The sequence below is a fragment of the Caretta caretta genome, chromosome 11 (assembly GCF_965140235.1).
Source record: "Caretta caretta isolate rCarCar2 chromosome 11, rCarCar1.hap1, whole genome shotgun sequence".
Lineage (NCBI taxonomy): Eukaryota > Metazoa > Chordata > Testudines > Cheloniidae > Caretta > Caretta caretta.
In genome coordinates this window covers 21730771-21746859 of record NC_134216.1, presented here as the reverse complement: position 1 = coordinate 21746859, position 16089 = coordinate 21730771, and the positions used below count along the sequence as shown (strand labels likewise).

General features: G+C 42.9%; 1 protein-coding gene across 7 annotated transcripts in view; it reads left to right on the top strand.

Annotated features, from left to right (window-relative positions):
- Positions 1-16089, top strand: part of LRP1B (LDL receptor related protein 1B) — a 1334345-nt gene that overhangs the window by 743848 nt on the left and 574408 nt on the right. For all 7 annotated transcript variants that reach the window (XM_075117809.1, XM_075117811.1, XM_075117812.1 and 4 more), the window contains one exon: positions 9432-9612. In XM_075117809.1, the coding sequence (XP_074973910.1) occupies positions 9432-9612 (181 nt within the window). The remainder of the gene's footprint in view (positions 1-9431; positions 9613-16089) is intronic.

Here is a 16089-nt window from a genome sequence, read left to right as displayed (position 1 = left end):
CCATCTGTGTTGTGTTGTAGGGTCACCGCACCCTGGGTACCTCTTCGTGGTGGAGCATGGGGTTGAAGTGTCACTGCCTTAGTTTCCCCAACAGGGTTTCCAGCCCACACTGGAGGCATATGGCTCAGCCCTCTGGCCAGATCACCATGAAAACTCAATCCCCCACTTTTGGGTAGCAGAATTGAAAGTCCCAAAACAAACACATATTAAAAGAGACTTTATCCCAGCTGGGCTTAGTACTTAGCCCCTCCGAGGTTATTTCTCTGCCTGCTCTCTGAGCTCAGCTCTCAGACTCCACCATTTTTCTCATAGTGGGGCATCCCTTCTGTGGCCTAGCTTAACACCATTGGCAGGTCCCTGATAAACCCAGATAGCCTGGTGTCAGGCCTGTCTTCCCTTCTGGGAGGCTCTGACTCACCGTCCTGCACTTCAAGCATGGGGCAGTTTGTCTGGCTGGCCGGGAGAAGAGGGCAATGCTTTCTGGCTTGGGGGAGGAAGGAAGATGTAAAACTGCTGGAAGAGCAGTCAGCATGGTGGATGCCTCACCACCTAAAAATGAGGGGTTTGAAAAGGTAAGCCTGGGCCTGGCCCCTCCCCACATTTACTTGGGACAAGCCAGGCAGAAACCACCCTATTTTTCCCTTACCAACATATTGGTCAGGTACAGTTGGGTTTTTTTCGCCTTCCTTGCAGCAGGTTCAGGTGGGCTCTGTTCATGCATAGTAGGCCATATGTTGCAACTCTTTATTTAAGTTTATAGTGGATGTTCAGTGCAGATACTCAATAAATTAAGGTGCAAAAGAACAGATAAATGGCTTGGAAAAGGAATTAAGGAGAGGTGCTTGCTAATTGAGCAAGCTAGGGACAGTTGGGGACTCCTCTGATTGGCACAGCAGGGAGCCAACCCCCCAATCATTATAGTCCACCTTAACCCCTCCTATGAGATGGGGTGGTCAGTAAGGTCCCAGCAAGGGAATTGCTGGAGGGACCTGGATGAAAAGGGGGGGAGCTGGTGGAATCCCCCCCCCCCAAAAAAAAATTGGCTGGAATTGAAGGGTCCCGGAAGTGAATCTGCTGGAGGAACATAAATTTTGCACCTGCACTGCACATTTTGATCTGCCGGGTTAGTCCCAGACATCTATCTAATAATAAAGTTATTTTTACATTATTATATTATTACATCTATGTAATAATAAAGTTATTCCCATCAGGGAACTGATGGGCAGGATCCCCTGGGAGAATAACATGAGAGGGAAAGGAGTCCAGGAGAGCTGGCTGTATTTTAAAGAATCCTTATTGAGGCTGCAGGAACAAACCATCCCGATGTGTAGAAAGAATAGTAAATATGGCAGGTGACCAGCTTGGTTTAACAGTGAAATCCTTGCTGATCTTAAACACAAAAAAGAAGCTTATAAGAAGTGGAAGACTGGACAAATGACCAGGGAGGAGTATAAAAATATTGCTCAGGCATGCAGGAGTGAAATCAGGAAGGCCAAATCACACTTGGAGTTTCAGCTAGCAAGGGCTGTTAAGAGTAACAAGAAGGGTTTCTTTAGGTATGTTAGCAACAAGAAGAAAGCCAAGGAAAGCGTGGGCACCTTACTGAATGAGGGAAGCAACCTAGTGACAGAGGATGTGGAAACAGTATGTACTCATTGCTTTTTTTTGCCTCCGTCTTCACGAACAAGGTCATCCCCCAGACTGCTGCACTGAACAGCACAGCATGGGGAGGAGGTGACCAGCCCTCTGTGGAGAAAGAAGTGGTTTTGGACTACTGGATGAGCACAAGACCGTGGGACCAGATGCACTGCATCCAAGGGTACTAAAGGTGTTGGCAGATGTGATTGCAGAGCCATTCACCCTTATCTGTGAAAATTCATGCCAATCGGGGGAGGTCCCGGAAGACTGGAAAAAGGCTAATGTAGTGCCTATCTTTAAAAAAGGGAAGAAGGAACTACAGACCAGTCAGCCTCACCTCAGTCCCTGGAAAAATCATGGAGCAGGTCCTCCAGGAATCAATTCTGAAGCACTTAGAGGAGAGGAAAGTGATCAGAACAGTCAGCATGGATTCACCAAGGGCAAGTCATGCCTGACGAACCTAATTGTCTTCTGTAATGAGATAACTGGCTCTGTGGATGAGGGGAAAGCAGTGGATGTGTTTTTCCTTGACTTTAGCAAAGCTTTTGATACAGTATCCCACAGTATTCTTGCCAGCAAGTTCAAGTATGAGCTAGATGAATGGACTATAAGGTGGATAGAAAGATTGTCGGGCTCAATGGGTAGTGATCAATGGCTCCATGTCTAGTTGGCAGCCTGTATCAAGTGGAGTGCCCCCAGGGTCAGTCTTGGGGCCGGTTTCGTTCAATATCTTCATTAATGATCTGGAGGATGGTATGGACTGCACCCTCAGCAAGTTTGCAGATGACACTAAACCGGCAGGAGAGGTAGATACGCTGGAGGGTAGGGATAGGATACAGAGGGACCTAGACAAATTGGAGGATTGGGCCAAAAGAAATCTGATGAGGTTCAACAAGGACAAGTGCAGAGTCCTGCACTTAGGACCGAAGAATCCCATGCATTGCTACAGACTAGGGGCCCAATGGTTAGGCAGCAGTTCTGCAGAAAAGGACCTAGGGGTTACAGTGGACGAGAAGCTGGATATGAGTCAACAGTGTGCCCTTGTTGCCAAGAAGGCCAATGGCATTTTGGGATGTATAAGTAGGGGCATTGCAAGCAGATCGAGGGACGTGATCGTTCCCCTCTATTCAGCACTGGTGAGGCCTCATCTGGAGTAGTGTGTCCAGTTTTGGGCCCCACACTACAAGAAGGATGTGGAAAAATTGGAAAGAGTCCAGCGGAGGGCAACAAAAATGATTAGGGGACTGGAGCACATGACTTATGAGGAGAGGCTGAGGGAACTGGGATTGTTTAGTCTGCAGAAGAGAAGAATGAGGGGGATTTGATAGCTGCTTTCAACTCTGTGAAGGGGGTTCCAAGGAGGATGGATCTAGACTGTTCTTAGTGGTAGCAGATGACAGAACAAGGAGTAATGGTCTCAAGTTGCAGTGGGGGAGGTTTAGGTTGGATGTTAGGAAAAGCTTTTTCACTAGGAGGGTGATGAAACACTGGAATGCGTTACCTAGGGAGGTGGTGGAATCTTTCTTAGATATTTTTAAGGTCAGGCTTGACAAAGCCTTGGCTTAGATGATTTAGTTGAGGATTGGTCCTTCTTTGAGCAGGGGGCTGGACTAGATGTCCTCCCGAGGTCCCTTCCAGCCCTGATATTCTATGAAAGTTGTGACCTGATTAAACCCATATCTAATGTCTCTTGTCATTCTTTTGGCATAGTCAGACAACAGCCACAGTCCTACTCCATTTCTGACTCCAGATGAGCAAAAACAGTTTGAATGCTCCCCTTCCTAGCCAGCTACAACTGAATGAGCTCTTCCCTTTTTCTGTCCCTTCCTATAGGCCTGATGCCCACTAAAAGTCTAGAAGCAGGGCTGGTTGTGCATGCTGCAATTTAACGCTTTCCAGCCCATGTCGCATTTGTGTACCCTATCACAATTGATATTTGTCAACACATTAAATATATTCAATGTTTGTTTTCCTTTGTTTATTAAATTTGTACCCTGAGATAGTGTGAAGAACTCATTTTAGAAACTTCAAAATAAAAATATTGCACTGTATGTAGATACCAAAATTACATGTTTATCACAGCATACAGTGAAAAATGATAATGGTACTATGGATACGGCCATAATGTATCAGAATTCATATCTGTTGAAGTAAATGAATTGAAGTAAAAGGCCCATCTTTTCCCTTATGAAAAAGTTAATAAAGAAAATTGATTAAATAATGAAATTGGCCTGTTAGGGCCTTCTTCTGCATTCCTCTTGCATCCAAAACCTGTACTGAAACAATATTTAAGGCCATTGATGTACTTGGCATAAGAGGTGGAGGTGGGTTGCAAAGGTGGCTTTAAGCCATCTTACGTTCTCTGGACCCTGGGGCCATCTGATTGCTGAGTGGTCCATGACATACATTAGAACAGCATCAAGGCTGCTCTAATTTAAATTGGTTATGAGTGCCCAGACCATATTTCTTAAACAGGAGTCAGGAGAGTGTGGCATAGGAGCTGCTATGGATTGATGCTGCTCTACATAGGAAGAATCTTCAAAGGGTTGGTTGTGCCATATTACAGCTGCTCTGCACCAGTGGAATAGTGCAAAATAGATGAAACAAGGCCGAGGATATGGCCTTTTCTCCTTCTGGAAGAACAGGTTGAAACATATTCAAAATTTGCACAGCTCTTTATATTCAAGGTAGATAAATTGAAATTCCATGCAGTTTAGTATGTGGATTTTCCAAGCAAAATTTAAAAAATGGAAGCTTTGCGTGGATCTCCGTGCAGAGGCAAGCCTCCCTGCCTAATAATGTGTAATTTGCTCACGTTGTGTGGAAGAAATTAAACTCTACATTTCTCCAAAAAAATTTTTTATAAAAATTACAGTTTGTGGTGACAGCACTGCCTGACCATTTCAGTGTATGGCAACAGCACGTCCTAGTGGTTGCAGTCTGTGGCAGCAGCCCTGCCTCGCAGTTATGAAGTAGGGAAAACCTGGGCCTTCCAACTCCACCATGATACAATGCAAGGGGCCCCTTTGAGTACTTTAATGCAGGAATTATGTGTGGTCTGGCTAATGCTCTCCAAGGGCCTCTTCCTACTGCTTTTCCCCTCCCATGTCATGGCTGGCACTTGTCCATGGGTTTCAGCAGGTTAGGGTGTCTCAACTCTGTGCAGCAGATCTGCTCCTGGGAATGCCTTCCTGGCATAACACCTCTGCAGAAGCGAGTGCAGGGCTGCCTCTTGCCACCCGCCCCCTGCTGTGCTGGAGAGACTCTCTTTTAAGTCCCTCCTTCAACTGAAGCATGCCCAGGAGGCCTGTCAGGGCTTCCTGATCCCAGAGTTGTCCCACACTCTTAACTCTCCATTGTGGGTTTATTCATGCCATCATAATATCTTTAAAACACATGATATATTTTGCAGAAATATGTTGCTGTACAAATTTTCCCATGCCACACTGTTGTACAACATTCTGCATGCCTACTGGCTGCTATCCACAATACTTCTGTTCCCACAGAGAGGCTGCTGAAATACAGTGGTATTGGCAGTATATAGTTTGTGAATTGTTTTGGGATGTTATGTTGTTATGGTATGCTGCAGCCTGGCAGAATCATCACAGAAATGGGCACAGAACTACCGAGTGTCTCTTCACAAAAACTGGGTATCATAATGGAAAATAAAAGTATGATATGTTTCTCGCTCAAGATGATGGATAAGTAAGATTTTTATAACTGGGTCATGCTAAATTAGAAAAAATGTTTTACTAGAATATCTGTTAATATATGATGTATTCAACTGACAATTAAAAATAATGAATTCAACTTTATTGAAGTAATATTAATACAATATCACTCAATGCTGAATTTAGTTAAATGCATGTAATTAAATGGTGATTTAACCTGGTGTTAAATAGGTAAAAACACATCAAGATTTGGGATTTTTAATTTACAAGGTAAAAATGAGGGTGTTCCTTAGACTCCAGGGTTCTTCGTTATTTTGATGTTGTGCTTTCAGAAGCTTCAGAAGCGAAGAGGCCACAAGAGGAAGCGACAGTCCAGATACTTTCCGATTATGGAACTTATAAATTCCATTGAAAGCCAGTAGAAACTGAAAGTCCTGGACATTGTACATAATGCACTCTTAGGGACAACTGTTTTCAACAGTGAGAGGAGACATACTAGTGCACTGATACTCAGATCTCAGTGGTTCAGGAGCCAAATTAGTGACCAATATTGCTCCAAAGAGCGACAGTAATGTGAATTCATTATTTCATTTACTATTTTATATATATTATGCTTAAAGAAAAATGACTGAACAACTATTCTACAATTGGCTAGCATCCTGATTGTTTAATAACAGGTTGGTTAATAATTCAATCACAGTGTTTTAATATTATGCGCTGCAAAGAGCCACAGGAAGCACATCAAAGAGCCACTTCCCGCTCCATAGCTTCAGTCTCAGTATGAATGTATTAGTTCATTTTCCAAGACACATATATGGGTCACGTTTCAGAGTAGCAGCCGTGTTAGTCTGTATTCGCAAAAAGAAAAGGAATACTTGTGGCACCTTAATGACAGGTTTCAGAGTAACAGCCGTGTTAGTCTGTATTCGCAAAAAGAAAAGGAGTACTTGTGGCACCTTAGAGACTAACCAATTTATTTGAGCATAAGCTTTCGTGAGCTACAGCTCACTTCATCGGATGCATACTGTGGAAACTGCAGAAGACATCATATACACAGAGACCATGAAACAATACCTCCTCCCACCCCACTCTCCTGCTGGTAATAGCTTATCTAAAGTGATCACTCTCCTTACAATGTGTATGATAATCAAGTTGGGCCATTTCCAGCACAAATCCAGGTTTTCTCACCCCCCACCCCAAAACACACACACACAAACTCACTCTCCTGCCACAGCAATGGTTCCCTCAACCCAACCAGCAATATTGTTAACCTATCCAACTATACTCTCAGCCCAGCAGAAGAAGCTGTCCTATCTCGGGGCCTCTCCTTTTGCCCCTCCACCCCCACGAACATGATACAGTTTTGTGGTGACCTAGAATTCTATTTTCGACGTCTCCGACTCAAGGAATATTTCCAAAATACCTCTGAACAACATACTAATCCACAGAGGCCTCCCTACCAAATTACAAAAAGAAGGATTCTAGGTGGACTCCTCCTGAAGGTTGAAACAGCAGACTGGACTTCTACATAGAGTGCTTCCACCGACGTGCACGGGCTGAAATTGTGGAAAAGCAGCATCACTTGCCCCATAACCTCAGCCGTGCAGAACACAATGCCATCCACAGCCTCAGAAACAACTCTGACATCATAATCAAAAAGGCTGACAAAGGAGGTGCTGTTGTCGTCATGAATAGATCGGAATATGAACAAGAGGCTGCTCGGCAGCTCTCCAACACCACTTTCTACAAGCCATTACCCTATGATCCCACTGAGAGTTACCAAAAGCAACTACAGCATTTGCTCAAGAAACTTCCTGAAAAAGCACAAGATCAAATCCGCACAGACACACCCCTGGAACCCCGACCTGGGATATTCTATCTACTACCCAAGATCCATAAACCTGGAAATCCTGGGCGCCCCATCATCTCAGGCATTGGCACCCTGACAGCAGGATTGTCTGGCTATGTAGACTCCCTCCTCAGGCCCTATGCTACCAGCACTCCCAGCTACCTTCGAGACACCACTGACTTCCTGAGGGAACTACAATCCATTAGTGATCTTCCTGATAACACCGTCCTGGCCACTATGGATGTAGAAGCCCTCTACACCAACATTCCACACAAAGATGGACTACAGGCCGTCAGGAACACTATCCCCGATAATGTCACGGCTAACCTGGTGGCTGAACTTTGTGACTTTGTCCTTACCCATAACTATTTCACATTTGGGGACAATGTATACCTTCAGATCAGCGGCACTGCTATGGGTACCCGCATGGCCCCACAGTATGCCAACATTTTTATGGCTGATTTAGAACAACGCTTCCTCAGCTCTCGTCCCCTAAAGCCCCTACTCTACTTGCGCTATATTGATGACATCTTCATCATCTGGACCCATGGAAAAGAAGCCCTTGAGGAATTCCACCATGATTTCAACAATTTCCATCCCACCACCAACCTCAGCCTGGTCCAGTCCACACAAGAGATCCACTTCCTGGACACTACAGTGCTAATAAACAATGGCCACATAAACACCACCCTATACCGGAAACCTACTGACCGCTATTCCTACCTACATGCCTCCAGCTTTCACCCTGACCATACCACACGATCCATCATCTACAGCCAAGCTCTGCGATACAACCGCATTTACTCCAACCCCTCAGACAGAAACAAACACCTACAAGATCTCTATCAAGCATTCTTACAACTACAATACCCACCTGCGGAAGTGAAGAAACAGATTGATAGAGCCAGAAGAGTTCCCAGAAGTCACCTACTACAGGACAGGCCTAACAAAGAAAATAACAGAACGCCACTAGCGGTCACCTTCAGCCCCCAACTAAAACCCCTCCAACGCATTATTAAGGATCTACAACCCATCCTGAAGGATGACCCAACACTCTCACAAATCTTGGGAGACAGGCCAGTCCTTGCCTACAGACAGCCCCCCAACCTGAAACAAATACTCACCAACAACCACATACCACACAACAGAACCACTAACCCAGGAACCTATCCTTGCAACAAAGCCCGTTGCCAACTGTGCCCACATATCTATTCAGGGGACACCATCACAGGGCCTAATAACATCAGCCACACTATCAGAGGCTCGTTCACCTGCACATCCACCAATGTGATATATGCCATCATGTGCCAGCAATGCCCCTCTGCCATGTACATTGGTCAAACTGGACAGTCTCTACATAAAAGAATAAATGGACACAAATCAGATGTCAAGAATTATAATATTCATAAACCAGTCGGAGAACACTTCAATCTGTCTGGTCACGCAATTACAGACATGAAGGTCACTATCTTAAAACAAAAAAACTTCAAATCCAGACTCCAGCAAGAAACTGCTGAATTGGAATTCATTTGCAAATTGGATACAATTAATTTAGGCTTAAATAGAGACTGGGAGTGGCTAAGTCATTATGCAAGGTAGCCTATTTCCCCTTGTTTTTTCCTACCCCCTCCCCCAGACATTCTGGTTAAACTTGGATTTATGCTGGAAATGGCCCACCTTGATTATCATACACATTGTAGGGAGAGTGGTCACTTTGGATGGGCTATTACTGCAGGAGAGTGAGTTTGTGTGTGGGGGGCCGCAGGGTGAGAAAACCTGGATTTGTGCTGGAAATGGCCCAACTTGATTATCATACACATTGTAAGGAGAGTGATCACTTTAGATAAGCTATTACCAGCAGGAGAGTGGGGTGGGAGGAGGTATTGTTTCATGGTCTCTGTGTATATAATGTCTTCTGCAGTTTCCACAGTATGCATCTGATGAAGTGAGCTGTAGCTCACGAAAGCTTATGCTCAAATAAATTGGTTAGTCTCTAAGGTGCCACAAGTACTCCTTTTCTTTTTGTGGCACCTTAGAGACAAACATTTATTTCAGCATAAGCTTTCGTGTGTCGTCTTCAGGGACGCTCCTGGGGCAAGTCAGCTACTCTTCACTCCTTACTGAGGAGCAAAGACTTAATCTAGCCCCAAATGAGCAAAATAATTTCAGACTTTATTTATACTGCCTTTTATCCATCGATGATTAGCTGAAAAGAAACATCAGAATACAGAATACTAACATATAACAGTAATTCAAACTTTTTTTTTTAACAGATCTTGATAATGTTGAAGGCATAGCAGTGGACTGGATTGGAAATAATTTGTACTGGACAAATGATGGCCACAGGAAAACAATAACTGTAGCCAGATTGGAGAAAGCCTCTCAAAGTCGGAAAACTTTGTTAGAGGGAGATATGTCTCATCCGAGAGGAATTGTCGTTGATCCTGTCAATGGGTATGAAGTCATTTAATTTATTTTACTAGTTTTATTTTACTAAATTTGTCTCCAATATGAATACATTTAGTGTCAAATTCCCCTCTCTGACAAACACAGCCGCTCTTAGAAATTTGGGCTAAATTATGCATATTAAAGAAGCGAGCAGACCTATGCATTAAGCATTTGATTCACTGGCATTCTGCTGTTTTCCAAAAAGCACAGGGCCTGTGATGGGGCAGATCTCACCCCTGCAGCGCCTCTTGCTGGTCGTCCAGGGAATTAGTGTTTCCAGCCTCCGGAGCGCCCCCTGCAGGCCGGTGTCCCACCTGCCGCTGGGCCCCAAGTCCCTCCCGGACCCCGGTGCCCCTTTCATGCCGGGGTGCTGCCCCCTGTGTCTCCCTTCCGGGAACCCCGCACCCTCTATCCCCACCTTGCCTCAGTCTTTGGCTACTGCCAGTCACCATCTAGCCCCTGCTCCCTGGGGCAGACTGCAGTATAATTGCCACTCATCATCGGCAAGGAAGGTCTGGACCTGCTGCTTCTGCCTACCCTTGGGCTGCCATCTGCAACCCGAGTATCCTTTTCCTAGGCCTTCATCAAGGCCTGCAGCCTGGGGGTTTTTCAGGCCGGAGCTCCACAGATCCTCTGGCCTTTCCCCAGCCCTGCTCCATTTACGTACCCTGCTTAGATCCCAGCAGTCAGGCCCCTCTCTCTCAACATTCGGGGGGGAAGGGGGGGGAGAGAGAGAGAGAGAGAGAGAGAGAGACTGTGTCCTCCTGGCCCATTACCCTCTTATAAAGACCAGCTGGGCCTTGAATGGGGCGTGGCTGCAGCTGTGACTGTTTCCTCAATCAGCCAAGGCTTGCTGCTTTCCCTATCAGCAGCCGTCTCGCGGCCTCAGCCCTCTCTCAGGGCTGATTGCAAGCCCTTCAGGGCAGGAGAGAGTGACCCACCGCTACAGGGCCATATCATGCTCTCAATCTTACAGGTACAAATCCCATTGCTGTCTGTGGGAACTGAACACATGAATCAAGAACAAAATACAGTTTTAAATATTTTAATCCACACTTGTTTGTAAAACTGAGCATGGATTGGGTAAAAACAAACACTTTCCACAAAGTCTTATATTATTCATATTCCACTATCTGAAAAGGACAGATCTAGATCCAATTCAGTGAGCTTATCAATTGAATTTGAAAGGAATGGCATGCTCTTAAGTCTCCTCAGACATGCAACTAATAGGGCAATATCTAGCTACCTACATGTTTACACATTTTCCAGCTAACTCTTTATCCAAATGGAACACTATATGATGTGTGTTTGTAATAGTTTATGTAGGATCTTTGGCCCTGAATTTGATGAATGGATTACACTGATCCACAGAGACATTTTTTTTCATCTGTGACGGATATAACTTTTGGTAATAGTCTTCATAATACTTAACTGTCATAGAATGCCCACAGTGAAAGAACAAAAGAGGGAAAATTGGCATTTAACATAATTTCCCCTTTTCTGAAAGGCATGCCACTTACCATGAAATGGTGCAATACATGTTAATCAGGTGGTTTTGTACTGTATATTATCTATTTACTGCTCTATATAGGGACATAGGCACTATATCAGAATTGCCATACTGGATCAGACCCATGGTCCAGCTAGTCTAGTATCCTTTCTCCAACAGTGGCCAGCACCAGATGCCTCAAAGGAAGTTGCAAGAATCCCACAATGAGCAGATGTGGGATAATTCCTATTAGTTAGAGATTGGCTTAATCCCTGAAGCATAAGGTTGTCTTCTAAAACTCTCTGTATGCAGGGACTGTTCTTATTTGTGTAAATGAACCATCCCTCTTTGAATCTTACTAATTCTTGGCCTCAGCAGCTTCATATGTGGAACATGATTGTAGCAGTCACAATTAGGATATGTTAAAATTAATATAAATTGGGCAAATATATCACTATTCTACTGTTACTGTAGCAGGAAGAGATCCTTTTAAATTTACTCAAGAAGATAATTTGCCCCTTCAGTATTACTTAAATCTAACAATGAGGGAGACCATATAGAGGTTTTTTTCATGCATTTTAAAGCTTTTTTTTATTTATTTTTTTTAAGAATGGAGTAATCCTATACAACTTCAGATTTTTTACCAAAGAAGTAGAGATAACATTTGCAATAAATGTCATCTTAGTGCTACCCTGTATTCTAAGGGACATACTGGTTACTAGGGATAAACAACAATGACAAAAACAAACAAGAACTGTTATAATGGCTTCAATAAAAAAAACATCTGTAGATATTTAGATGTGTCATGCAAATGCAGTGCATTTGAAAAAGAAATCGCCATATATCAACCAAATTTGTATTTTAACACAACCTTTCTTCTCCCCTCCCACAAATCTCAAGTTTGTTATCTTATTGTACATTATAAAAAAGTACTTGGATACACTGGCTTAATAAATCCACAAGACAGATCATTTTAATTGCTGGCAAAATTATACAAAGTTGGCAAAATGACAGAAATGACCTTATGTTGATGCAACATTAATTCAGTGTATCCATGACCCAGTTGGCAAGACTGTTCTATGAAGTATCACTGGAGTGAGTCATCTAGATAATTCTAGTTTGGCTGAGCTGATTGCTATATTCCTAACACTTGGATTTATTTACATTATCAGTTTTTCATTTCCGAGGTTGTCTTTGGAAGAAGGCAAACTATTATAGGAAGGCTATAATTAGTTTGTCATATAGTAGTGTTGTAAATTAGACCCCAAATCATTCCAGTACCTGAAATTATTTTGTCAAATTTTCCAGCTCACTGATTTCTATCAGTTAAATATGCAGTACAGGAAGGTATTGCATGAAGATGCATCGTCTGAGAAGGGATAACATACAGTAGAGTAAGTAGTATATTGACCTAGTTGTTTGCTTCAGTCCTAGAGAGCTGGTGCACAGGTTTCACTGATTCTGTAGTGAAACTGAATATGGTTCCAGTCAGATTTATAATGCAGTATATAAGCCCAGGGCATTGAATTTGGTTTTGTCCTTCGCATTAAATTAAAGCAATAAAAACCTTCCTTTTCTATTATGAGCTGAAAGAGATAGAAAAGATTGAAGAAAACAGATGTTTACTTCTGTCATTTTTCAAAGCGATTCAAATTATCCTGGCACATTTTTCATTTAATTTCTTACCAATTTGTGATGTAAAATAAAATAGATCAGTGATATTTATTCCATATAGCTGGGTTGAATAAAACGGTTGCCTAGCAGACCAGAGCATCATTTCATACATTTGATGTAATCTAAGAATATGCTAAATAAGTTTGATAACAGAAGTATTGTTAGTGAAACATTTCATAACCCTGCTGGAAATGTAGTAATTTAAGAGCTAAAATTCTTGAGCTTTACTCTTTAAAATACAGGTAAGAATCGTAGACTTGATTCTGATCTCCCACCACTATAAATCAGAAGCAACTCCACTGTAGTTCATGGAATTTAAAAGACACAAAACTGCTGTGAGATCAGTATCAGCACAAAGCCTAACTGAGTCTTAAAACAGTATTCATAAACAGGTAATTAATATTTTTACTAATATAGTCAGAATGGAATTCTGCTGAATTTAAGATCCAAATACCATGGCATAGTTCCTAGAATACCCCTATTTGTGAGATTCCTGTCTTAGTACTTCTGGTATGTGCTTTGTGTAAATCTAAAGAAGCATGGCCAGTATATTAATTATCTTACTTATATTCAATAGTGCTTATTAAAAAGTTAACATTTGCCAATGGCTACCAAACAGCGATACTGCAGATACCATAATGTTCCCTGTAATTATATACAAATAAAATTATGTTAAAAGAACATAATTAAGGTTGCAGAGTCAAGCACTCAAAAGTTAGGAAATGCCAGAATTCAGGGTGCCTGTGCAACCCCCTTGTGCGTATGCATTATGATACCATCTTTAAGTTCATAATGATAAACTATTTCTTCCATAAGACCCCTGCCTCATTCAGTGGACAGTGCTCAGTTATTGAGCAGCGGTTCAATGTTAGGTTTTCTTCTCATTGTTCATTGTGTGGCCCAATACCTTACTTCACATTATACAAGCCCTGCTATGAAAACAGAGTTATTAATTTCCTCATGGACTTTTCTGTGGCACTCATCACTATTGTATTTGAGTGCTTCACAATCATTAATCAATTTATTTGTGCGAAGAGAGGATAGCATTATCCCCATTTTACAGATTGGAAACTGATGCACAGAGAGATTAAGGTCAAAAGCATCCACTGATTTTGAGTGCCCAATTTGAGACACCTAGAACCTGATTTTTCAGAATACTTAGCATAATAGAACGTTTTGTATGTTCAAGCACATTGACTTCAGTTGCAGCTATGAGTGCTCAGCACATTTTTAAATAGGACCCCAGGGTCTCAAGTCAGACACCCAAAAAATTAGGGACACACACAAAAAGTTTTCTTTAAGTGACTCTCCTACCCTCACATAGGAACTCTGTTAATGAGGGAGGAATAGAATCCCGTTCTTCTGGTCAGTATTCAACTGTCTTAACCAAGAGATCATCCTTTCTCTTCCTCCAATACCTTGCTTCATTCACTGTACACCTTCCAACTTCTTCAGCAAATGAAGGAGCGGTCAACAACCTCCTTTGCTACTGAAATCTGAGAACATCTCCAGAGTAGGTCCATCCTTTGCACTATAGTATTTGATTATATAATTAGAGACTGCATATGCACAAGGTGCCAAATTAACGTTTGACAGGTAACCTTAAGTCTAGCATTTCCTAACTTCAGTGCTTGACTTAATAACGTTCTTTTAACATTTTTTCTTTCTTTTGTGAGTGTGTGTGTCCATGTGTGCGTGACATCCGAAGTTCTTAAAAAAGGCAAATTGAAAAATCAGAAATTCTATCATGTTTTTTGCCACCTACATGGTTCACCAACGGGGTTGTACCTTTAGAGTCACCATTCAGGCTTCTTCCACTTGAGCTAATGGAGTAACTGATAGCACTAGTAGGCTGTCATCCTCTATGCGGATCAGTACTACAAAGGGATGGGAAAATTTGCTAGTGGGTGTCAGACATTTGCTGACAGCAGAAGAATGTTTAGACTCAGGAATCTTGGGTTCCACCACAGGAATTGGAGGGTTGAGCACAGACACTTCTGCACATTTCCTGCAAGTGTGATCCCCTTCTGCCCCTTACAACCTGTCCCTTTCCCAGTCCTGTCTCTTCCCCCCTTCATCCAAATCCCATTATCTTCACCTAGCTAGTTCCACTATCCACTCCTCAAACCTCTCATCCAGCAAGTTTTAGTCTCACCTCTCCACAGGGAGTCTCCCCCTTCCAGTCCCAGTCGCTTGTCCTGCTCCCAGTTCCAGTTTCCTTGCTCAGCCATTCCCAGTTCTGCCCCTTCCGACTCCTCATCCATTCTGTCTCCCAACCCTGGCCTCCAGTCACCCTCACTGCTTCACCTACATTCTTTATCCCCACAAGCTCACACTCCTAAACTCCCTCCCTCCAATCTCAGTGTGTCTCCTCCCAGCTACTTGTCCCAATCTCTTTGCTCAGCCAATCTCAATTCTCTCTCCTCACCTAAGTTCCTCTTCAGATCCATCTCCCTCACTTCTTTTCCGTCACCCTGCTTGTTCTCAGTCTCAGATGTCCTCTGATTTTTCATTTGATCTTACCCTCTATCCTCTCTGCAGGTCCAGCTTTTGTCTCTTCTGCCTTCAACTCAGGCAGCCTCCTCCTCCAGTCTGCCTGCACCCAATTGTGGGTGAGTGGCATAGAGAGCATAGGAGAAACAGCCTCCTTGCTCTCACTTTAGATATACAGACTCTGCATGACCCACAGCAGCCCAGAGCTGCAGTTTTAGGGAAAGTCTTGCTCAGCCCTGGGCTAGAGCATACTCAGTGCAGACAGAAACTTTGGGCAGTTTAGCTGTTCTCTCCAGAACATGTGTGAACTTCAAGTTTTAAAGGCTTATAATTTGGTCAAATTTGGGTGGATTTTCACAGGGACAACAAAAGGCACGTACGTCCCTGACACACAGGCTACACCATGTCAAATTTCAAGATTCTACTCCAAAGCATGGGAGCAGTAGGGCTTTTCAAAGAAAAGGTTGACAGACATTTTTAACATGGACAAAATATATTTTCCCCTAACCTTGTTCTGAAAAATGGCTGAACTCATGGCAGAAATTTTCCCAAAACATTCAGCATGAGGCAGACATTCAGGATGGAAAATTTCAATCCAAACTGTTTGACAATGTGTTAAGCAACTGAAAACAGGGTCTTACAATGCGAAGTGTCAAGCAACCTTAATAATAGTCAGCCTCATCCTATAATACCTGCGTGATATATTTTGGCAAATGTTCATTTTTTTAATTGTAGCCACTTTATAAAACAAAGTAGTTAGTTTTTTTTAAAATAGTTCCATACTTATCTATTTTTGTTTGACCAGTCCCACGTTAAAGGACCTTCAA